Source organism: Orbicella franksi, chromosome 2 (assembly GCF_964199315.1).
Source record: "Orbicella franksi chromosome 2, jaOrbFran1.1, whole genome shotgun sequence".
Classification (NCBI taxonomy): domain Eukaryota; kingdom Metazoa; phylum Cnidaria; class Anthozoa; order Scleractinia; family Merulinidae; genus Orbicella; species Orbicella franksi.
The window spans coordinates 25,640,680-25,664,271 of NC_138146.1; the positions used below are offsets into that span (position 1 = coordinate 25,640,680).

The following is a 23,592-nucleotide window of genomic DNA, read 5'->3' on the forward strand; positions in this document are numbered from 1 at the left end:
AAATGAAAGTTGGCCCAATTTGATTCGACAATTTCCTGGTGTGTCAGCCAATCTCTATCTGGGCCTTTCTTTCAGGTTCCTTCATTTTCATCATCCAAACAAGCTATTATCATACATGTACACAAAGCAGCTATTTTTTGGCCTTTTTCCCGCCAACGCCATCTTAACAGGTCAGAAGCCATGTTTACATTTACATGTACATGTATTTTGTGTAGCAAGGTTGTTGCTAGGCACTGGCCGCCAGCGAAATTTGAAGGCTGAGAAAGAGGCTATCGCCAGCTGGATTTTGGCAGGCAATCACTCGGTAAAGGACAATGAAGAGCTTTTAGGTTATGCACATACAATCATTCAATATTTGAACCACATTGAACCGTCTGAATGAAAAGTTTGGAATAAATTCCTGACTACCTTGAGTATTGGTGCCACTATAACAAGTAAAGTAATTGATTGTTACTTTGATTGTTGATTGTTATTGTTGATTGTTATTGTTCCAGGTCTCTCCATGAAAATCTTAGCTGGGAGACTATTTTTCTAGCTACAACCCTAGTGTAGCCATCCAAACAATCTTCCCCAGACTTCCACGGAAGTCAGTTTATCATTATGCGCATAGTTAGCTCTTTGTTTTCCGAAACAATATTTCCTCGACTCGTTTACTCACCAGGGCAGCAAAACATCTTGTTTGCTTCCCGCTAATTTAGCCTCACCGGAAACATAACGAGAAACGATGTTTCCGCAACAAAGTTTCCTACTTTAGCCAGGCCTGTACAGAATTATCAGCTTGAAAAAGAAGACCCCGCGCGCGCAGTCTCTCGACATGAAAGTCGGTTCCTTGTCAGAGAGAGCTGAACAAAAATTATACACAAGTGTAACGCTTAATACTTATATCTAGCCTACACACACAAAAAAAATAGAAGCTACCTTGAAAAAGGAAGCTAGAAGAGCTTTTAACGTTCATATTAGCGACGGGATTTTTAAATTTTCTGATTCTTAGGCGGCCGTCGTTCACGACTCCGTTCATCGGGGTTCACCGCAGCTGCACATTTTCATGAACAAGATATTAGGCTACCTACTCGCAGAAACCCTTCAAAACCATAGGACTCTTAAGAAATGTTTCTAAATAATGCAAAGAATCGATTTAAACTTCCAAGACTTAAACTTACCCTAACTTGAAAGGATGAAGAAGCCTTCACCTGCTGCTCTGAAAATCAGCTGTGCTTTTCGACACACACGAAAGAGTTCATCTGCTAGGTTCGGCCTAGCCCCTCACGGTTGAACTAGAGTTAAACTACAAACCTCCCCTCCCCACCCCTGCCGGGGATCGTGCCGGGTCGATTTTGTGCTACATTTCTTTTATAAATAGTCGTGATAGGTTTAGTATAAATATTGTAACTTCTTCTTCGAGATACTTTTCATCTTAATGGAAAACATAGTCGTTACCCGCAGTCACAATTTTAGAAGCTCGAGTCCGCTTAAATCGACTTTGGGGTGGGGACTGGTGTCTGACCTTGTGAAAAGATCACAACATGGCGACCAGCGGAACCGATAAACTCTTCTATCGAGATTTTAAGCATGTGATAAACTATTTGGAAACACAAAAGCAACTGATGGATGCTCATATGGTGGACTTCTTCACCTCGAATCACTGGGAAACTCTCCTACCGAAAAACATCAGACAAGATTTAGAATCACTTCCACAGCACCAGCTCACGTCTTTGCCGAACGCTTGTACGGAATCCACAGATTTCGAAAGATTCGGCGAAAACCTAAAGACGTTTCTCAAAGACGCTAGACTAGCACAGCTCAAGAGCTTTTCTTGGGTAAAGGACCAAAAGGAGTTTACTAGTGAAAACAGGGTGGATTTTATTTCACACATAATGACACCAAAAAAATCTTATGAAGTGGATGTTATGTCAGATGTAATCAACAGATTGGTCAAGCAATTTCAAGTCACCAAGGTAAATATTCCTTTCTCTGGTCCGCCCTTGTTTTATTTTGCTGATATCTCATTGTTGGTTAACTATGTATCTATCACTGTGGGCCATACCCATATTTTTATCCTTCCCACCATGGACCGGTGGTGACTCAAAAGTTTCTATTCTTTAAACCTTTAAGAAAATGATAAAAGCTGAACTGCCAACAGTAAAACCTCGACAGACAGAAATGCCCAGAAGAATACCCTCTGATGTTTTTATACCCTGGCCCTTAAAAGAAAACCAACTTTCTTCTGAACCCCCCAAAAAGTCAAAAGATCAGAAATGCCATCAGGACAACCTTGCAGAAATTCTGGGGACTTCCCTAAATCTAGTTCTCCTTCAGAAAATCTCATGAACAACAGGATGGCCCAACCCCTTTCAGGGAAGAGGGGAGGAGAAAGAGAGAGAATGTTTTCATATTAAACTCCTGATCCAAATGCTCAGAATTCACATGGGAGCTGTTCACATTTGAAATAAGTAGTTCAGTGGTTAGGGTATCTGACTCGTGTGAAGAAGATTGTGGGTTTGATTCCTTCAGTGCTTTCCTTCACAGTTGATTTGTGTTTTTTCCAGAAAATATCCATACCCCTCCCATGGAAGATTTTCTTGATAGTTTGAACTCCCAACCCCCTGGAAATTCTGGTATAGATGAATTCATACTTTCCTTTGAAACATTTTTGCTTTGGAAATTAATCCCCCTCCCCCTTGAAATGCCGACCTTCCTTGAGGTACAGTACCGACTGAAATCATATGCATATCGGGCATGGGTTTCACAAGGTGGATGTACAGGTATGGATATTTTCTGGAACTGCACATTATTGGGTCTCATGAAATGCTTCTGCCTTGTGACAGCTGCTGGCACAGCTGCTTAAATCTACACTAAACATTCTTTCTTGTCTATGTTTTAGACCAATAACAGCTTTTTTCCCAAAGAGGAATATAAGGAGTATCAGATTTTTGTCTATCCCATGCTCAATGGGGTGTACATTATCCGAAATATAACTCTTACTATGTACTTTTTCAGATTTTGGATCTTGGAAGTGGTAAAGGCTACCTCAGTCAACATTTAGCATTGCAATATGGATTAAATGTCATAGGGGTTGATTCCTCTCATAGTAATACACAAAATGCAGTGAAAAGAAATGAAAGACTTTTGAAAGCATGGAAAGGACTAGCGAGAAAGTTTCAAAGAGAAAAGGTCAATGCCTCAAGTAATTTAGCTGAAGGAAATATCACCTGTGGTCACCTTGACTCACAACCACTAGGAAGATCTTTAGATGTAGGAAATACAAAGGATGGTTATTCAGAATCATTGTCAAAATACTGTAATCATATAACTTGTCCCATTTCACATGTTTGTAGCCATGATGATAACAATATACATGTAGATACCATTGGTCTGAATAAGGCATCCATCATTGATCAACAAAAAGCCTCATGTGTGTGCAATCCAATGCAAAGTATAATTGGAGCTGGAAGCAAACAACCCATTGTTTCAGAAGCTGATGTTGTAGAATCTAAGCATTCTACAGATGTGACATGTAAATCTAAGCTTGCAACAGAAGCCAGCTCACAAGAGACCTTTTCGCAGTCATCAGTGCCATCATTAAATTCTCAACATTGTGACAGTGCAACACATTGTGACATGCTATGCAGAAACATGTCTGGTAAGATAACTGATTCAGGACTTGCTGCTAATGTAGTGAATTCAAAGTCACAACAACCACAGACTGTAAGCCCAACTTCATTTGTCCCTGTTACTGGTTTTGTTGATCAATCATTTGTCGCTAATGGAGGGCTTACAAGACTTTTCGATGATCTAGGAACTTCTGATGGTGTTACCACAGGATGTAATGGAATGTTCATAGTTGGCTTGCACACATGTGGTGACCTAGCTCCAATGGCACTACGAATCTTTGTGAGTGAGGCCTCTGTCAGAGTGATTTGTATTGTTGGCTGCTGTTATCACCTTGTTTCACAGGAATTCAGAGGTGGGAACAAGACTGATATCTCTTGAGTTACTGACATAACAAGACATCTACGTACATGTACAATTCTTTTCCCCATTGAAGCTGCCCGTCCTTCTTAGTTGGTGGGGTCTTGGCATGAGGAATGGGTGGCTCTAGAGACACATGATTTGATTGGCTAGTCATTTTTGGACTAAGATTTTATCTAATGCTGGTTTCATTCTTGAAAATATCCACTAGTTGATTTCAAACTAAAACTGTTCGATTACAGCACCTACAGTACATTAGTACATGCCCCTTACTTCAGGAAGTTTAAAACTGGCGTACTGGAGAATTTTCAGTTAAGTCCGTCATACACATGTAAATGTCATTTCTGGCCAGAATTTTACTTTGGAAGTTAAAGATCTGTACATGTAGGTGTTTTAAGAGAAAGGTTTTAGTTAGATATCTTTGGTAATATATGACAACAGTGTTGAATTAGTGAAAATTGTAGTCTAAGAAACTAGTGTCTCCAAAGCCAGCTTTAAATAATATTGTACCAAGACCCAGTTGGGGGACAGGCAGGTATCAGGACGAGAATGGTACATTTGTATTATTTTATAATTTGTCGGTACTAAACTTGACACACTGTATATTTGTCCACAAACATCTCAGGCAACAAAAAAGTTTATCTAATTAATGTAATACAACAAGTTCAAAACTTGAACATGAGATGTCCATTATACTTGTACATGTATCTAACTATTAAAATATAAATATTATTTTTTTTGTTATTTTTTTGTTGTAACAACAGTTGAACCTTCACCTGAAGCCATTTCTGCATATTGGACAGGATGGTTTCTCCCAACAATACATCCAACAGTATACTTTTCAGTCTTGTTAAAATGTCCTTGTCAGTGGCCACTTCTCCACCTACACTGTAGTCCAATTAATTCTGCCCCAGGGTGGGCTGGCCATGGTAGAGATCAAGTCTTAAATTTAGTAATACAGTACATGTAACATATCATAATGACTTTTCCAGCATCTGATGATACTGCAGATAACCCAGGCTTTCCCATGAGCCAGTTCTTAAAGCCTTTTAGACTTCACATAAGCAGAAATGCCACAATGGTTGCACAGCAGGTACTAAACTATTAATAGTTTATTTTTCACTGGAGAAATGATTCTCAAAAATTAATATTATTTGTTATTAATTACTGATTACTATTATTATTATTATTATTATTATTATTATTATTGTTACTATTATTATTATATTATGTAATAATTATACTTATTGTTATTATTTATCATTACTTTGTATTTCAATTTATATTATTTCTCCAAGATTTGTACATGAAATGTACTTGACTGTGCTAAAATGTTCCTTATGTTTATATCCAGGCAGCAGACAGAATTGCTATGGAGTCAAAGGTATATACCATGGTAAAGCTGTTTAATTTGTCAGTAGTAAATGTACAAGAAAAAACTGCATTATGCATGTACAGTGATGTCTTAAGTACATGTAATCTGATGGTTACTTGTAAAAAATTAACAGTTTTCCTTAGTGGCTATTCACATTATTATTTTGCCCTTGATCAAGCTCATGCAAATTAATACAATGCAGGTGTAGTGATTCTCTAAGACACTGTGTTGACTAGTAGTACTGTCATTTTCAAATGACATCACGGAAGCCATCTCAAATTGGGAAAGGGTCACTTCTTTTAAGCAAAAATTCCTTTAGTTGCTGCACCAATATGGCTGGTGTGAAAATGCTGCATTACACTTTTTCTAAAGAAAAACTGAAAGCAGTAAATATATACTGTGTCCCTAATTGCCTGTGTGTGACCAATTGTTTCAGTGTCCACCTCCAAGTGTACTGTACAGAGCAGTTCTTCAGGTAAATCACTCTCATCAAGTAATAATATCTACACTGTATAGACAGATAAGAAGACAACACACATCTAGTATTTGAATATTTGAGCCACAGTTTTAAAAGCATCCAACACTTGGTCTTCTTTAAATTGGTATACTTTCTAGCATAAAATCCCTTGAAAGGTCATTGAAGATTCTGACGTGGGGGTCACAAAAGTCACAAATTTTAAAGGAAAGTGTAAAGCTGTAGTGGAATTTCCGCAAGGGTAGCAGAAGGCAAAAGACATTGAAATACATTTTGTTGAATATTTTAGGGAAATGGTGAAATCTTTGAGCACAGTGTGGACCACATGTACATTGGAAAATTGTGTTGGTTTTGGAGTGAAAAAATTAATAACTATAGACATTTTCAAATAATTGTCTTTGATAAATTATGTCACTTGAGATTCACACTATGAAGAACTTACTGTCAAATAGTTTACATGCATTGCTTTTGTAATGTTTCAGACTGCTTGGGTTGACTTGTTTAACTGATCACTTTTTTAGGTAATTTTGAAAGAGAAGTTTGACTTGGATGGCAGGTTGGTAAAAGTGTCTGTTTTCATGCGTAATTTTATCTATTTTATTTATTTATCAGCTCAACCTGTTTTACTAGATATTACTGTCAATGTACTTGCCCGGGGATGTGGATTGAAGGGGGGGGGGGGTGGGGGTGTGGGCGGGGACTCCCATATAGAAAGGACAGAGGTACTCATTGTACCTCAAAGCATTTAAAAAAGCAGTTTTGGTAGCTCTTAGGTGTTAAGCCTCAAAAGGTCCACAGCTGGAGCTTTTGTGGTACCTTTTAGGGTATTGAGGCGAAAAAATACGGCAAAAGATAAAATGTGTTATGTAAGAATTGGTACTAATCTTAGGGGAGAAAAAAAATTTCAAGCCAAACCCACAAAACTTTCAAAATTTCCGACGAGTATCCTGTCCTTTTTATGAGGGAGTCCCCCCCTTCCCCCCCTTCCCCCCCCCCCCCACTCCGGATAAATTGTTTAAAAAATGCATCTTCTCTGCTTAATTTGTTAAATGGTCCAAAAAGGGAAGAGTTTCCTCAACTTGAAACAAGCTAATTTCAACCAATGGATGTGTCACATTTTGTTTACACTACCATGTACAGTATGGATATGTGTACAGTTGAGCACATAACTGATTTAATGTCAGGTATAAAAATCTATAACACTATTAATAACTTACCAGGTACGTATCTTGCATGTTTCTGGCCTTCCTACTTTAAGTTACCAGTAGCATAAAGTTGCTTATTTATTAAAGGTGTCTGGAAAACCTTCTTGTTGCTATCGCTTTCAAACGCTAATCTGCGTAATTAAGCTGCTTTCGCGTTCATGAAAAAACTTGATATTCAGAACTAAATCTCTGCTTGGTAAATTTTAGGTCAAGTTGTTGATTTATTTGCCTTTCTTCACATTTACAAGGAAATTCACTGAACGATAAAGCTGTGATTTCAAAACTGCGACACTGTAACTACTAAGCCACACTCCTCCTTATTTGCTGCCTGTTCACTCTCTGCCCTGGATGACTAGGCACTGTACACTCTAGTTCTGATTCTGTTAATTTTCAGAGGAATGCATGTTGGCAAAGCTGGGGCAAAATGTAAGGATTTCAAGGAGTATGTCCACAAATGTCTGAAAAAACTGGGTTTGGAGGACCGGATAAGCGAGGTTTGTTTATCTCTTTAGTGTCCTACATGTGTACTGAAGTGTCCTCGGCGCAAGTATGTCTCCGCCTTGGTTTTTTGTTTTGTTTGTCTTTTGTTGGATTGTTATAACATTGTTCACTATGTACCTCATCTTCATCGGAAGTTTTCAGACGGAGAATTGGAATCATACCTGGAAAGATTCATAAATCAAGAAAAACAACTCCACGCCTTTCATCAGGTGAGGTCATGTTTTCTTGGAGTCTCAAATGTACGTTGGAGAAAAGGGGAGTTAAGTTTTCCGTGAGAGCCACACGACAGTTGTCAGTGTTAGAGGGCTGGAGTCAAGCAGTAAGATGCATGACCCAGTAGCGTGCGAAGCAGTTGTGACGTTTTTACCTCAGACGAGTACCGTTTTGGAGTGTGTTGATCTAGCGTTATGTTCTTGTTCAATCGAACAGAGCATTAATGAACAGAACTTTTGTGGATTAACTCGACTAAATATGTTAATAACTTCAAGCTAGAGAACTCCACTATGTGTTTTTAATCGCCTCTAGCCATAACCAACTTATTTTGTTTCCCTTCAACAGCTTAGAGCAGCTATTGCCCCCTGTATCGAGAGTGTGTTTCTCTTGGACAGATTATCTTACCTCTATGAACAGGTACTCTTGAGTTGAAAAAAAATATATTAATCCTATAAAGCTAAACCGGAGTAGATATCAACCAGTGACTTTGAAAAATGTTGAAACTCAAAGAAAGCTACGGCGTCAAAGATCGCAAAACGACAGAGAAATAGAGTTAACTGAAAACGAATCGCCATACATTATGTATATAAACATACAGAATTTGCGTCAGAACAAGTAGTTTAAAGTGGCGATTTGGTGTTTGAGTATTTAAACACCTTGGCCAAGTTATTGTTCCCTCCCGTTAGAAATCTGAGAAACACGAGTTGAGTAATGAAATCTGAGTTGAACAAAGCTCGACCCTTAGGGGAATGTGTGTATTCTTTTTCCTGTAACAGAAAGGTCCGTCGTAGGAGTGATTCATATCTCAAACCTGTGAAAATTGTTTCTTAATGTCTGGACGCTACCTTAACATTTTTCGTGTTTCATGTTCAACAGGGCTACAAGTCTGCCTGTGTCGTAAGGCTGTTTGATCCTGTGAAGTCCCCGAGATGTTATGCAATCATTGCTCACAAAACATAAATCAAAATTCTTCCAGCGAACAAGAAATCAAGAGACGAATTCGCAGATATTCATGCATGTAGCCAACAGTAACTGAATTGAACTTTGTGACTACCAATATCTGCCAAATCCGTCACTTTACCCTGTTTTCAAAGCTTCGGAGCATGAACAAGTGCCATTGGTAGGAAATCCTCCGAGGAAATACGGCGTTTCTATTGGCCAACGCCAAGAACATTGCTTGCATACGCTACCTCACTTAATAACCTAAGGAGGACTTAGTGTGACGGAAACAGGGAGTGGAATCTTTATTTCTTTGGTGCGTACTGCATTAGAATGAGAGCTTCCATGCTCAATGGTGAGAGTGGAATCACGCCTTCCATGAGGCAGGCTGCTTCCCGCTGGCTTTAGTGGTTCTTTTAGGATCTCACTCCTTTGTTGCTGACCTTGTGCCGACTGTACAATTAACATAGATTATCGACTATCAAATTAAAATTGCTTTTATTCAAAACTTGCATTCAGTAGTAGTATTAAAGTCTAATGTCATCATCTAAGATACAAGAATGGTTGCTAAAGACTACAGTATATTGAATTTTATAAGCAAAATTTACGTGTTCAAAAAAAAAATAATAATCTGAGACGGAAATCATGATAACAAATCGAAGGAAAATGTTCGCCTATTAAGACTACCACGATGTTGATTTTTTAGAATCTCTAAATACGTACAATATTATTGCAGATATTCTTGTCGAAAAACTTTATTTTCCCCACCCACAATTATTTCTGATACACTTTACTGTAACCTTATTTACTATTGACGCTTCCCCAAGTTAACTAGGCTGGTCGTAGAAAGGAATTAATCGTGAACGTCTTGACTTCAAATCACGTAACAACACTAATCTAAACGTTCGTGCTGATGTCACGATGAAATTTTCAAACCTATGTGACGAAAGAAATTATTGAATTACATTCTTTCTTGAAAAAAAAAATGATTATAGCTAAACTTTACTTCTACTTTTAATTACAAAAACATTTTCACTCCTCACACCACAATACCCAGTCGGTGATGGAAAGCACAAAGGGAAAACTGAAACTCGTTTACTTTTTCTGGAGAAAATTTCAAGCACTATTTCATCTTGAGAATATGTAGTTACTCTGCGCAAGGCAAACCAGAGTTTAAAAATGCGCTTATTTTAAACATAACTTGGATGGTCAGTAGAGTATCAATCCCTCCCTTTATGCCCTCCAACCAGGGCCTTGTTGTTTTGTTTGCTTTAGCTTTTTATTGTACTCCTGTACAAGTCCTTGTCACAACACAGCAACATTTTAGGTACAAAATCAGTTTTGTGAACATTGCTATCACCTCCAATTACCCGGAATAGAAATATACCTTTTTATCGTCCACAGGACGCAGTTTTTCTTGGCCTGCTGAACAATCATACCTAAAACAACAATCGCTACCATCTCGAAGAGATGCACGTTAAGACTGTGTCCAGTCGAATCAAGTCCCATTCTAGCTCGCTGAGTCTCCGTTCGAATTTTCCACATTATTGCCAGAGTCCATTGCAGCCAAAATCTTGGAGACCTGAGCCCGTTTTGCTGTGGTCATTTGTTGAGTGATGTGCACAATGGAGTCCATTGCTACTTCAGGGTTTTCTTGTACAAGTCTGCAGTAGACGAAACAGAACCTCTTACCTACCAAGCATCAATATCATTTTAATACTAAGTGCACCTCAAAACCTCAAGTGCAGCTGGCTATTTCTGATAAATTTCTACGTGCTTACAGTAGAGTTGCTTTCGTTTTATCCTGACGACAAATAGACGAAAAAATGTCAAGCCACGCCTAGGGACAAAGAAAACGCTGACTTCTCTGCGCAAATGCAGGTAGATTCCTCACTGCTTTCGTGTCAGTCCATCCCCTTCTCTTGCTCCGTTACACAAGTTCTTGTAATTACGTTTTGGACATACAAGCTAAACAAACAAACAGAGATTTGCTCCATCGGATCAATAGACTACTAGTTTGATTTTAATAAGGATAGCAATGAGACTGCATATCTCAAACCTCTACGAGCCACGGGAATAAACTCCTATTTAATCTATCACGCTCAAGCAGAATCCATGGTGTTATGCCTTGCGGGCAGCCTTATACAATGGGTTCATATGTTCTATCTCAAAAACAGCCGTCTTAAACCACAGGCATCAACTAAGTGGTTGTTTTCTTTCGCTGTGGTACAATCCATTTTGTTACGCCTTGTACATGTAGGCAGACAACAATGTTCCAAAATACTCACGTCTTGATCTGTCGTAGAATCCAGTCCCTGCTGATCCACTTGACATTTTCGTCAATAACAGAGTGTTCAGCTTGACTCAACTCTTTCTCCAGCCACTCCACAACTGATTTGTTGTCGTTCCACAAGTACGACTACAGCATAAATAGAAAGAGAGTGAATTGAAAATACGTTTTCTTTTAAGGATGAACAAAAAAACTGTAAAATCTGTATCAGAAAATGTGAATCAACGCTTACCTTAGTGTTTCCATGTGCCTCAAGAAACAGCCTCTCCAGCATAGAACACAGCTGCCGACTTGAAATATCACTACAGAAAACAAAAGATAAATTTAAAATTTCTTCCACATCAAACGGTGCCATGGTGCAATATTTGTACTTACGGATTAGCATGCCTGATCTTCTTCTTTGCGTCTCTCGTCATCAAGATTCGCCTTAAACGCCAATAAAAGAACTGACGTGACTCCTTCCACTTGAGTACCTCCTGAAAATGATGAAGTCCAGTTGAAACTCTATTTCGTTCTTATATTAGGTGTTTATGCAAAAGTGTCTCAGAACTTCTGCCTGAGAGACCAAAGCAGACTTGAAAATTTGGGTGGGCCGATTTTCCTAATCTATAGACAAAGTCCTTATGTAGACTTATGTAAAATGCCAGAGTTTCAACTTTATTGATCGTTTTCCACCCAAGTTCTGGACATCAGCGCCATGATGGTCCTCGGAGGTTAATTCTCCACCAAATTTTAGGCAACTTTCAACGACTCCCTTACAGAGTAAGAAATAATTTCAAACACAACAAGAGTCTTTTACGCAATGCCCAGTGCTTAAGCTTCTATAGGTAGAGATATTAGCTCACAAGAATATTTCTGTTGCCTTTACCATCAATCAGAATGTAGGCCTTTTATAAGCAAATCGGGAGGAACCGAAAATGACTCTTTCAAGCGGAAGCTCTTAAAACGACCTCTAACCAAGCCTCTCAAGTTGTCTGCGTGCGTGCTAAGGGCTGTTTCGATATTAAGACGTCCTACTTAGGAAATTCCCAAACTAAATTCAACTACGTTGCTTTGAAGCGACAAGAAAGATGTCAGAAAAGCCTGATTACAACTGTGAAACACAAATACTAACGGCAATGACTCCCTTCTCCTGCATACGTCCTGGGGTGTCATGGAGGTCTGCAAACTCTACGGAAACCTGTGAATATCAACACCTTTTAACAGACTTACAACATGATAACGTTATTTAGTCACACAAGTAGCCCTAATCAGTCGTTAATTGTCCACTGTCAAGTCTACGATGCAACAAACTGGCAAGTAAGTTAAGCTTAGCGCGGGAAAATTTTTGCGTACGGCCAAAAGAAACGTAAAATAGTAATAGTAATAATAATAATAATAATAATAATAATAATAATAATAATAGTAATAATAATAATAATAATAATAATAATAATAAAACAAATTCACTTTGTTCAGTGTCATAAAATTCAGCACTGCCGTGCTACGCCATAAATGAAGGAACAAATATTGTAAACAAAACCCAAAATCTGTTGAAAGTCCCAACTGATTGGAGGCTGACCAGTTGCAAATAGCTATTTACAAGACATGGAGGAGTTGAATTCGAGACTACAGAACACAAATCCATGCAGTGACAGGGAGCATGTCTTGATCCTGGGACCTCTTCATAGGCTTGAGAATGTTACACGATCCCTACCCAAGACTGCAAACCTACCTATAAACCAGGTAAGCCTTTCTGTATTACATACAGGACAGCAACTTCAACAACTGCTATTTGCCTCGACTAACACGCAGACAGTAGAAATGCTATATGATTTTCTTTGCCACATTACCTGTTGATAAATGGGTAAAAGCTGTTCCTCACGTTCCTTCTGCTGTCTTTCCAGAGTTTTACGTTCTTTAACGGGTAGTTCTGAAATAAGGAAATCACAAGAAATACAAGGAGTTATACAACGTCAAATAAATACATGGTCTCTCTTGCAGAATCGAACAAGACAACGTGGCTGGTGATATGATGCGACAAGCTGACAATTCCAATCAACAAAATGTTAAACAAAGATGCTGAAATTCCCACATCTAACAGAACAGTAATTTAGTACACCATAATATCATGGACACGACACACCAAGTAAAAACTATCTTTCCGAGTATAAAGAGCCGTGTCTGTTACCTGCTGAGGCGAGGGCCTGGGTAATTACTTGACATTTGGTGTCCAGTCTGTGCATGGCTTTCACTAGATCCTTACGACGGAACTTGATTTCTACTGTACCAGCGGGTTCAAGTATTCCACCCCTGAAAAATATCACAAGGTTTACAGTGTGGTGCTTTTTCTATAAGCAAAATCTTTTCTCCGGTCTTGTTATTTCAGAGTGGATAACAAACGATTTGAAGACCTACACGTGGTTGACATCTCTGCATTGCGTTCAAAGTATGCGCAACGAAAATTATGGAGCTAACGTGTTTCCCAGTTAGGACGGTTAAAAACATTAATCAATTGCTTATGCAATTAGATGTTAGATGAACAAGTCGACCAATCATTGTTTGAAAGACGAAAATGAGGGCTACTGAAATTAATAAGCAACTAACCCTTCCTAGATCTTACACAACCATTGCATGGGCAGATAACTGGTCAGGCACAACATCTCACCTGCTCTCCTGGTCAGCGTACATCTCCATCATCTCAGGGTTGATTGTTGGATCTACTACAACCCAGGCTCCTCCCCGTAGCTCTCCGTTGGGAGGAATGTAGATGAACACTGGCTGTTCGTATTCTCGTAGAGCATCAACAATGTAGGCGCCATACTTCAACACGCTCTCGTACATGTCCTTCATTCCTGGCCGTACAAAAGAAATGTTTGTCAGCAACTGTTAACAACTTTGACGTGTACTGAGCAAGCTGGAAGGGGTTGGTCTTGTCCGTCTTTATTGACTATGAGCGGTACATTTAAAGCTGACAAACAAAAATTTATTTTCTGATAGGGTCTGAGCATCATGGAACTCTTGTTATACCGATGCTAGCCCAACAAAAATCAATTTTAACTCAATCCAATCAGTTTTTACCTTGTCCACTTTTGACCACCCATATTCCGGTTGGTCTTAATTTTTTTGCCTTTTTCCATAATTTATTACAGTTATTCACGTTTTTCTCTATTCTTAGACCAGTTTCTGTGAGAAAATAGTGTGACCGCAGCCCACAAATGAAAACGATTCAATGAGTAACTCGTGGAACTTACATGTGCACCAACACAAACAGTGGTGACTTTGGAAAGTGAGTAATTGACAGATGAGGGTATTTCGTACTTGAATGATCTGACGTAACCTAGGACCTCGACCTAAGATGGGCAAGGTACCATGCTGTTGATACTTCATCCAACTTTAGGAAATTTAATCATAATACTGTGGTCATGACTTCTCCCTACCTCCAGAGAAGCCTCTCCAATTGGCAAAGATCATCAATGGCAACTGCTCTTTATTGAAGTCACGGATGGCTTGGGCAGTTTTATAGGCCGAGTCTGGGTACCACACTTGACCTGCTTGGGCTATGATCTGAAACGAATCGGGGAAAAAAAAAAAACATCAAGTTTGGGGGAAATTAGTTCCTTTACCAATCATTCATACGAAAAAACGCTACGGCCAGCTTCTTCTATGGTGCAAAATGACACCAGCGACTCCCCAGGCCAACTAGGGACAAACAAACGGATTCGGCTAACGTGCTTACATCCTTGTTGCCATCAAATTCAGACCACGTGATGATCTATTAATCAGATATAAAGTGCACTGTTTAAAGCATCTACCTTGGCTTCGGAATCAGGATTTCCAGGATCAGCAGGAATGACAACTTCGACTGCTCTGGTTTCAACAGCAATCACTCCCATGGGAATACCACCCAACCTACAAAGATAAGCACGTAAATGAAATCATACGTGATTGATCATTATAACGCAAATGCTTCATTAGTACATGCTACATTAGTACACCAGTCAGTGTACCAATCAGAACAATGGAACAAGGTTCTACCTGGCTCTTCCACATACAACAGTCTTTGCCCATCCGTCCAATGTTTCCACAAATGAACCGCGGTCAAAGAAACCACTTAGCCAGACATCTTTGTTGTCTGCAAAGGAGCACATCCTGTCAACAATTCTCCATAAATGAAGCAAATTTCAGTTGGCTTGATACAGCAAACTTCTATTGACAAGTTCACTTTGGATGGATGCATCAAGACCTTGTACGGCCTTTGTATGACATGGTGCCAGTCATGGCAGAAGTTGGGTAGAAACAGGACTCTAGCAACAACGCTTGTCGACAATTACACAGAAATGACACAATTTTTCCATTGGTATCATGCATCAAATTGAATTTGCGACGTGCACCTAAACAGATGACCAGCACTAGGCCATACAAGGTATTGATGCGCGAAGTAAGTCGCATAGAAACAAGGCCTTACGCCTAACTATTCTATCACTGTGTTTTGTTTTGTTTGCAAAAGGATAGCGACCGCTCACTGATAAGTGAAAAATGCATACCAGGATCTGGTGCTCCACTAATGAAGTGCCGTGGGTCATATGGAGCCTTTGGAGGAACGAACTCAACTTCCCTGTCAATAGGATCACTGGTCTTCAAAATTGGCAGAGGACCATTCTTGCACTGCAGAAAACAACACCGCAAAATGTTGAAAACAAATATTTGAAAAAATGTATCACAATGCAGAAAGTGAAAACAATGTTAAAGCGCCTTTCTGTAGCTTTATTTAGTAGGCTACGGCTCGATAATGTGACGTTGCAAAGCGTATCTCACAGACACCACCTTTGGATACATGTATACATACACAAAGGTGTTCGTGCCTAAGTGGCACATCAGGCCGTCACCAAGGCGGTAACGGCCTTATGTACCTTATGTGTAGGGTATGGGGTGACATAGGAAAGGACAAAAGAGGGACTACATTTCACATGAAATTTAGTTAATGCAATAAACAAACATGACCAAATCAAAGAACACTTCAGTTAAGTTCATAACTCCTTACACGTACTTTTGGGACATACGAAAGCCATTGCATGATCGCAGAAATTCCTCCAAAATCATCAGAAACCACCATGTGTGTCACACCTAGAGAGAATCGATTCACAGTAGAATTTAAGTACAGTCAAACCTCTCCACACTGACACCTCTGTATTACGGAAAGTTGACTTAGTACTAAGATCTGTCCCTTCGGTGTCCGTGTTATAAATGAGCATCGACTGTACAACTACCTCTAAAACAGCTGATTAACTGCTATTCATGACCTGTGCTAGGGCAGTAATGAACTACAGATTGCTTTCAGAAGTTGTGGAAAACGTTCTGACACTAAATGAACCCAACTAATGTTGACGACTGAAAATCCTATCCAACGCTACATAGCATCAAGCTCCGCTCCTCGTGTCTCTCACCACTTAGATTGCATAATTAATTATACCGCGATATAACTTAATTATTTCTGTATACCATTGTTGTGCATGATCTGAGGTCCCCCCAACTGAAGGTTTGAGGTGTACACTTGGCGACCGAGAACCTTAGAGAAAAAGAAAAAAGAAAAAAAACGAGAAACCTTTACACAAAATAGACTAAAAAGTCAATTACTGTGTACCCATAAATTTGTCTAATTAAAAAGCAGACGTGAACATACACAATACCGCCCTTTACCTTGTTCAGTGCCCCAGCTCCCGTGAGAATTATATGAGCGTTATCAACTTGAATAACTCTCTGGCCGAGACGTACTAGGTACGAGCCAATACCAACTGCTCGACATGTGACCTAGCAGGAGAAACTAAGAGACTAAATACAGATCTTGGAACTGCTGACCTAACATTTAAAAGTGTAATACCAGGTGTTAAGAACTCGACAACGCTGGGAACTTCTTTTTATAACGGGGTACATGTGTGCTAATCAGGTCTATCATTTGCTCAACGTGCCGTCTGCGTATCTTATGAGAAGAACGACGAACCAGTGCGACAACAACGACAACACTTCAGTTGTATGCATGTCAGCACTAGTTTCGACTCTACACTCGAAACTCAGAATGCGACTTCAACGTTATGAAACGCTGACTCTATAAGGACGGACCAAGAGCTCACTTTGAACTATAACTTATGACTAATTTTTAAGCCGAAACTCGCAATGATTCTCCTAAAACGATAAAACAAAACTTGCCTTTCGCACCTTCCCTTTTTACCGTTTTTCTTTGCGATAAACTATCATATTTCACGACAGTAAAAGCCAGAGCTACTTACAAGACTCATTGTCACAATGTCATCATATGCAGCAGACATCTCTCCAGCGATCATTCCAGAACCTCTCAAGTTTTCCACCCCGATACCATCATCACGACCTAAAGAAAATGAGCGTTCGCCACTATTACGAGACAATGGCATTGACTTCTTTATTCGAGGATGAAGACAAAGAGGTCAAGTTATTTCGTCTTCGACTGATGTCCAGTAAGAAGACGTCAACAAGTTATGTTAGAAGCCCTGACTCCACCCAAATTTACCTTTTTCGTCAGGAATTGATTACATCTTTGTGTTACCGGGTAGTTATCTAACAAAGCTACCTTGTAACGTACGGCTTACCTATGATATCAGTGACTTTGTATCTGGACTCGCCGTCATCTTCAATCAGTTCTGCGTGCATGGAGTTGGTGGCGCTTAACTGTAGCAAAGAGAGAATGATTACAGTAAGTACCCATGGTTGACAGCACTTGTTTACGTCGAACGAATATGACACGTCCAGGTCATCTTCGTTACATCATGGTCTAAAACACTTCTCCCATCATAACATGGAGAATGCAGCGCAACGTATGAGAGTAGGAGACTTCAGTACGCCCAAAAGTCACGGAGGCCTGGTTTACATTTACTGCAACGCATTACCAATAAGTAAGGATTCTTACCTTTTTAAAGTCACTAGGAGTGACATACAGATACTTGAAACCCTGCAAAGACAAGCCCGCGTAAATAGAGGAGGATTTAAATAATTAAGTCATCTCTGATTTTATAAGTTTGTGATCTTTGAACAAGTGCACTATGTCTTTTGACATGTTCGGGAGAAACCCAGGTTCGTGACTGCAGTTCCTCTTTTGATTTATGTCAACGTCTACTTACAGAGATTAAACACTGATTTACTGAAATCTGTCTAGAGCATCGTCTACGAAGTAACTTCAGAACAAATGGTGATTGTGGTATTCTGCTTGATGCTTGATGCTATTCTGAGCATAGTTTATCCAACGGGTCCAGTTGTTCAAACCCTGTATAGAGCTTCACCAGTAGTAACCCGAACAATGATCTACACACAACGTAGGTCAATTATAACCAGTCAATACTATGTATAGCTATAAAAAGATATGTAGTGTCAAACATCACTACAACATTCCTCTGACCTTCTCAGGAGCAAGAGGATCATTCCAGGCCACCTTAAAGTGATGCTTCACTTCCTCGGCCAGTCCGATGCGCGCTCCACTGTTAGCGGAGATGTACACAAATGGAATCCCTTGTGATCGGGCCATTTCAGAAGCTCTCTAAAAACACAATGATGATGAAGCAAGGGTTCAATCTTTACATAATTATCTATCCACAAATGTTTTTTCAGCACAATATCCACTTGCACCACTATAAAAACCACGAGATCAATACATGAAAGTTACTCTGAGGAGCCGGGAGAGCGCAGTAGTGAGAGGGAAGGTGCTCTCCTCCCACCAGTGTGGCCCGGGGTCGATTCTGGCCTGGTGTGCATGCCGCATGTGGGTTGAGTTTGTTGTTGGTTCTCGCCCTGCTCCGAGAGTTTTTCTCCGGGTTCTCTCGTTTTCCTCCCTCCACAAAAACCAACATCTCCAAATTCTAATTCGATCAGGGTAGAGAACCCGCGTGAAAACCAGTTAAGGCTGATGTGGCTTCCTCATTACATGTTGTTATTTACTTTTTAAAAAAGCCCGCATCTGCAACAGCTAAACGAGTGCTAACATCACCGGAGTACTTTTCTTTTACCAGTGACCGGTGACCTTTTACCAGTGACCAGTGACCACTACAATACCTTGAAAAGCATGTCCTCTGGAGGTGCAAAGGAGCCAATCATGACAGTGATGTCATTAGCAACCACAATTATCTACAAAAACAGAAGCAGAAAATAAGCAAATTAACGATGAAGATCCTACTTTCTCCCGAACCTTAAAGGAGCTACGTCACGGTTTCCACACCATGAAAAGTTTAGCCTGAATTTTTCAAGGTCGTCGTTTGTAATCCGAGTCAATCTTCTCCATTCTTGTTACTTTACGGTTTATTATTATCTTTTTGGTGTTTTTTTTTTTCTTTCTTAGTACACCACTATCTTCAGGTTTCCTTCAATTTAGAGGTAATTTTGTACGTGACTGAGTGCCTTTAACTTTGACTAACCTCACGTCCTTCTGGACATTCTGGTGTTTTACACTCCAATCTCCAAGCTATCATTCCAATCTAAAAATCACACAAAATAACTTTTATTCATTTGAGAGCAATGGTCACATTAAAAAATAGAAGAACCAATTGAGAGAACAGTCCCACTGAACGTGAATTCAATTTACCGTGTTCTCTCCGTGCAGTCTGTTCATTGGCATCAGTTGGTCGTTCTCGTCCAAAACATACTCTGTCACTTTCAGCTGCAAAAAGCAATAACATAGAGATGCTTATTAATGTCTGAAAGGTATCCACAATAAATACATAGGCTTTCCACCAAGCTTGAAAGTAAAAGAGCAGTTTCACTCAGCAGTTTGCAAATTTTCAAGAAGTCTAAGATAAATGCTTCACTTTGCTATAAGTGTTAACTGAAGAGCTTTTAAATATGTAAGAAGTCTAAGAAGTTGAGAGCTGCATGACAATAAGAACTTACAACATCTGGGGGACTTTTAGCCTCCTTGTGATCAGAACACCATTGTTTCCACTGTCTACCAATGGCCTGATAAAAAGAAATCAACCATAAACCTCGTGAAAGGTACATATTCCTGACTTGTACTTGACACAAACTAACCTCCTGACACAACGAAGCATCAGCGACATGAAAGTATGGTACAGTGCTACATTCTATGTTTTAGAGATAACATTTTAGATTCCCACCCAATATTTCACGCCAACAAAATAACAGGCAGGGATCCATCTGCTTTCGCAGGCTACTGAACAAAATACAACAAGCCCCAAATGTAATGAACTCATGAGTTGAACTCAAGCCTTTACGTGCACGCCACTGCAATCACAGAGCGAGATGCCGATAATTAGTACTTACTAGACGAAAGTCTTATTATTATACCTATTCGTACCTTTTTGGAACGCTTCGGCGGCATATCAGGCAGGTTTAGTCGAGCCATGGTTCCTCGTTTTGTGAGACATTGTCGAGCCAAAATACCAAAGGCGAGACCAAATGAGCCCGATCTGCCGCAGCAGCGTACCAAAAGAGGGTAAGATTAGGTATTTACCGTATACAAATTCGGTCAAGTGATATCGTATGATGATATCGTAACGATATCAGGTCAGTGACTTGATTTCGCATGAAATCACGACAGTAGATACGACTTCTGATTGGCTAATTGCAAATTTGAGTACAGTTATCTGGGCTATTGGGTTGATTGTCAGAGCAAGTGGCCTGGTGGTATCATTTACGGCGCGTCCGTATCAAGCCAGTGTACGAAAAGCAAGCTTTACGTGTATAGTAATAATAATGCGCTTCCACGCATACTAAATTCTTGCACATTGACGAAACATTACCTTACGATTCCTAACAGCGAACTGCATGTCTAAAATTCCGTAACAACTCTATCTAATCACCTGTTGGAAAATCTCAGGGAAGTCATACACATAAGTGGTTCCAAGAGACTGCGCAGAAAATCGTTTCAGCTGAAAATAGATCAATAAATGGTGCATAAGTTCTCTGATTAAGGTCAGCAGCGCCTTTAACAATAAGCAAAGCCTAAATATTTACTGACATTCCCAAAAGATACTGAAAGTGCTGACATAGTATTTGAGTTCCTTAGCAACAACCAGTTTTACTACTTCACATATCTCTTTGCTTTCTGAACGGACAAAGAAAGTGCGTTGTTGCTCTTAATCCACCCTTCCCCCACCCCCCACCCCCCCCCCCAAAAAGTGCCTGAAAACGAGAAACTACCAACAGTTTCCAAGATATGTCCAGAATTATTTTTACCTGTAAATGATCTTTGGTGACATAAGGTGTACTGACAGGAAGGCCGTGGTGAGGACCCTGTTTCTGATCATAGGACTCAAACACTATCTGTTAACCAAAGAATCCGGGGTCAGGTCAAAATAACACTACACTTCTCAGACCTAAAGCACACCATCGGTTTAAATCAGTCTTCAGAACTATGATGTTTCATGTGGGAAATGATGATACTCGATTAGAACATTCAATGAAATTATAGTTACACACCAGGTCATCACGACAAAAAGGATTCTCATTTTGGACGTCATTTCACGCAACTTAAAATCCCTGCAATTAGAGTATTTGACGTTTAAACCTCCAGTCCCAGACGTTTATGCAGTCTAACCCAGTGCAACCTCTGCAGCCAAAGCCACTTTAAGAGATACAGTCACAGTAATTTTGCTGCAGTTTTGGTCAAAGCTGTTTTTAGCGTTGCCTAAATTATAACTGAGTACCTCCGTTTGAACAAGAAATGCTCCTTGACCACTCCACTGATTTGACTTTGCCATTATGGCAACACCCCTTTGAACGTAAGAGCTGTCAATGCCTTGAACGGACAAAAATTGTTCCTTCTCTACTGAGTTCATGCATAAATATTCACGTAAATTATTACCTGTCCTGTTCTCAGATCCGTAACCTCACGATAAATATGAAAGCCCAGGTAATACCCAGACTCGTTGGAGATAAATAATCGCAGAGGAATCTTTTTCCCAGTGGGTGTGAGCCTGAAAATGTTTAAAGCAAATGGAGTGAGGAGAAACGTATTTACATATAACACACAGTGTGACAGAATGTGAATGTAAATGTTTGCGAAAGATGCTAAGAAATATATAGCCCGTGCGTGTGAGCAGTGCAACAGTCTCCGAGATGACAAACATTAGCAAAGCCAAGCAGGGGATAATTATAAAAGGACGACTGGCCCATCTTCGTGGCGAAAGATCCAGTGGCTTCAGGTTGATATCCAGAACTTTAAAATGGACAATAGGTAGACTAAAAAAATACCTGGATCAGGAAAGTGAAAGACAGCAAGCGGAATGGAATGACTGTCACTGCCGCTATTGCGGTAGCCACGAATAGGGCTGAATGCAAGCGGAATGATGAGGATTTACGCGCCAAAAGGCACATAGAGAGATGATGATTGCAAAATGTCATTGTAATAACTTCCAATACCTGATAGTCACTTTCATTTCAGCTTGAAGAACACGCAGCTTCCAAAGTCGTCTACCATACCTTGTGACAATGTCACGGATACTCTCTTCAATCTGCCAGAAATAAAGAATTTTATCACACAATGTCGCCTTTATCTATAGTATAAAATCCCTCCCGCTCTCCCCACCCCCTCTCAAGAAAAAAGGGGTGAATTGAAATCTTCCAATGTGTTTGCACTCTTTTTCTTAGTGTACTATTTTTGTCATACCCCTGCCCCCGACCTAACCAACTCAACGTGTACCGTGTATTTATTTCCATTACAAATGTCAAGGCAAACCTACCCTGTGGGGCTCTATGATGACACATGGAACAAAGTGAAGGAAAATGTGATTGCAATCTGTCCTTTTGGGCTGCAATAATAAAACAACATTGAATAATGTAAATATATATTTAATAGTTATTAAAGCATTTGTACAGGATTGAAATGTTTGAAGGCTTGCTTACCCCGTCTCGAAAATGCAGAGGCTAGGAAATTTAGGAAGCAGTAACAAGCGCTTGTTATTGGATGAGGTGAGGTGAGATAAATGTATCTAACAGTCGAATTACTGATTGTATGTTTTATTTTGCGCTTTTTGTTAAAACTAATGCAGCAGGAAGATCAAAAAATCGTTCTTTAGCAGTGAGGTCGTTCTTTTCTGTATAACTATTTTATGACACAACATGAAGCATAAATGACAAGATGACTTACACACTCTGAGAAACAAACTTCTAGCTGATCTAAAGCTTCGAGAAGCTGAATCTCACTCTCCTTTTCCATGTATTCAAATGATGCTTCCTAGCAAGTGAGACAAAAAAGACGAAAATCCTTTAATAAACTTATCAAAGTCGAAGCACTGAATACATTACTCAAAATAATCTATCGTATTACTTTGGTGATGAAATCCGAGTGCCTAACAATGCTCCTGATGAAAAACCTGTAGTCGGTGACTTCTGACTGAGCTGAAAGCTAAGAGGACAAACAAAAATAATGTTGGTATATTACCGTTTTCTTTCAAGTATTTTTTTTTATATACCGCACACTTTGAGATAACTTCACAAAGATTCAAAGGGTAACAATTTCCTTTGAAACGATTCGCAGGCAAAGAAAATAGTTCAAAGTCACGTTAATGATATAGCCTATATCCACATGCTTGAAAATACTCTCCTGAGAGAGGAATGAGGATTAAAAGTGACGAGTAAGGAGTAACGGTGTTGTGGAGGAACCAGGTAA

General features: G+C 39.6%; 2 protein-coding genes across 6 annotated transcripts in view; one reads left to right on the top strand and one right to left on the bottom strand.

Moving 5' to 3' along the window:
• The first annotated feature begins 504 nt into the window (after window positions 1-504).
• On the top strand, window positions 505-9,181 carry LOC145478916 (putative methyltransferase-like protein 25). Of its 2 annotated transcripts, none has more exons than XM_081457111.1 (10): window positions 505-1,955; window positions 2,998-3,964; window positions 4,962-5,062; window positions 5,324-5,365; window positions 5,781-5,819; window positions 6,341-6,375; window positions 7,419-7,518; window positions 7,660-7,734; window positions 8,084-8,155; window positions 8,615-9,181. In XM_081457111.1, the coding sequence occupies exons 1-10, from the start codon at window positions 1,524-1,526 to the stop codon at window positions 8,696-8,698; spliced, it is 1,947 nt and encodes a 648-aa protein (XP_081313237.1). In that variant the 5' UTR covers window positions 505-1,523; the 3' UTR covers window positions 8,699-9,181. The 2 variants fall into 2 exon arrangements, with proteins under 2 accessions (XP_081313237.1, XP_081313238.1); XM_081457112.1 differs by having other exon boundaries at window positions 5,324-5,353.
• A 4-nt stretch (window positions 9,182-9,185) lies between these two features.
• Window positions 9,186-23,592, bottom strand: part of LOC145478915 (acetyl-CoA carboxylase-like) — a 44,883-nt gene continuing 30,476 nt past the window's right edge. For all 4 annotated transcript variants that reach the window (XM_081457109.1, XM_081457107.1, XM_081457110.1 and 1 more), the window contains 30 exons: window positions 23,251-23,328; window positions 23,071-23,157; window positions 22,664-22,732; window positions 22,344-22,435; window positions 21,787-21,898; window positions 21,159-21,245; window positions 20,783-20,851; window positions 19,854-19,919; window positions 19,549-19,623; window positions 19,382-19,441; window positions 19,023-19,094; window positions 18,373-18,510; window positions 17,887-17,928; window positions 17,570-17,648; window positions 17,234-17,331; window positions 16,647-16,757; window positions 16,449-16,515; window positions 15,997-16,073; window positions 15,494-15,614; window positions 14,985-15,081; window positions 14,762-14,858; window positions 14,387-14,513; window positions 13,615-13,801; window positions 13,138-13,259; window positions 12,800-12,879; window positions 12,082-12,147; window positions 11,343-11,443; window positions 11,200-11,269; window positions 10,966-11,096; window positions 9,186-10,341 (listed from right to left, as the gene is read on the bottom strand). In XM_081457109.1, coding sequence (XP_081313235.1) covers window positions 10,188-10,341; window positions 10,966-11,096; window positions 11,200-11,269; window positions 11,343-11,443; window positions 12,082-12,147; window positions 12,800-12,879; window positions 13,138-13,259; window positions 13,615-13,801; window positions 14,387-14,513; window positions 14,762-14,858; window positions 14,985-15,081; window positions 15,494-15,614; window positions 15,997-16,073; window positions 16,449-16,515; window positions 16,647-16,757; window positions 17,234-17,331; window positions 17,570-17,648; window positions 17,887-17,928; window positions 18,373-18,510; window positions 19,023-19,094; window positions 19,382-19,441; window positions 19,549-19,623; window positions 19,854-19,919; window positions 20,783-20,851; window positions 21,159-21,245; window positions 21,787-21,898; window positions 22,344-22,435; window positions 22,664-22,732; window positions 23,071-23,157; window positions 23,251-23,328 — 2,832 coding nt within the window. In that variant the 3' untranslated portion in view covers window positions 9,186-10,187. The remainder of the gene's footprint in view (window positions 10,342-10,965; window positions 11,097-11,199; window positions 11,270-11,342; window positions 11,444-12,081; window positions 12,148-12,799; window positions 12,880-13,137; window positions 13,260-13,614; window positions 13,802-14,386; window positions 14,514-14,761; window positions 14,859-14,984; window positions 15,082-15,493; window positions 15,615-15,996; window positions 16,074-16,448; window positions 16,516-16,646; window positions 16,758-17,233; window positions 17,332-17,569; window positions 17,649-17,886; window positions 17,929-18,372; window positions 18,511-19,022; window positions 19,095-19,381; window positions 19,442-19,548; window positions 19,624-19,853; window positions 19,920-20,782; window positions 20,852-21,158; window positions 21,246-21,786; window positions 21,899-22,343; window positions 22,436-22,663; window positions 22,733-23,070; window positions 23,158-23,250; window positions 23,329-23,592) is intronic.

What these genes read in the sequence shown, in the direction of transcription:
- LOC145478916 (XM_081457111.1), top strand. Translation starts at nt 1,524, where the DNA reads ATGGCGACCAGCGGAACCGATAAACTCTTCTATCGAGATTTTAAGCAT. An exon ending in AGTCAAAGGTATATACCATG is followed by an intron (nt 5,366 to 5,780) that starts GTAAAGCTGTTT and finishes CAATTGTTTCAG; the next exon opens with TGTCCACCTCCAAGTGTACT. An exon ending in TGGAGGACCGGATAAGCGAG is followed by an intron (nt 7,519 to 7,659) that starts GTTTGTTTATCT and finishes CTTCATCGGAAG; the next exon opens with TTTTCAGACGGAGAATTGGA.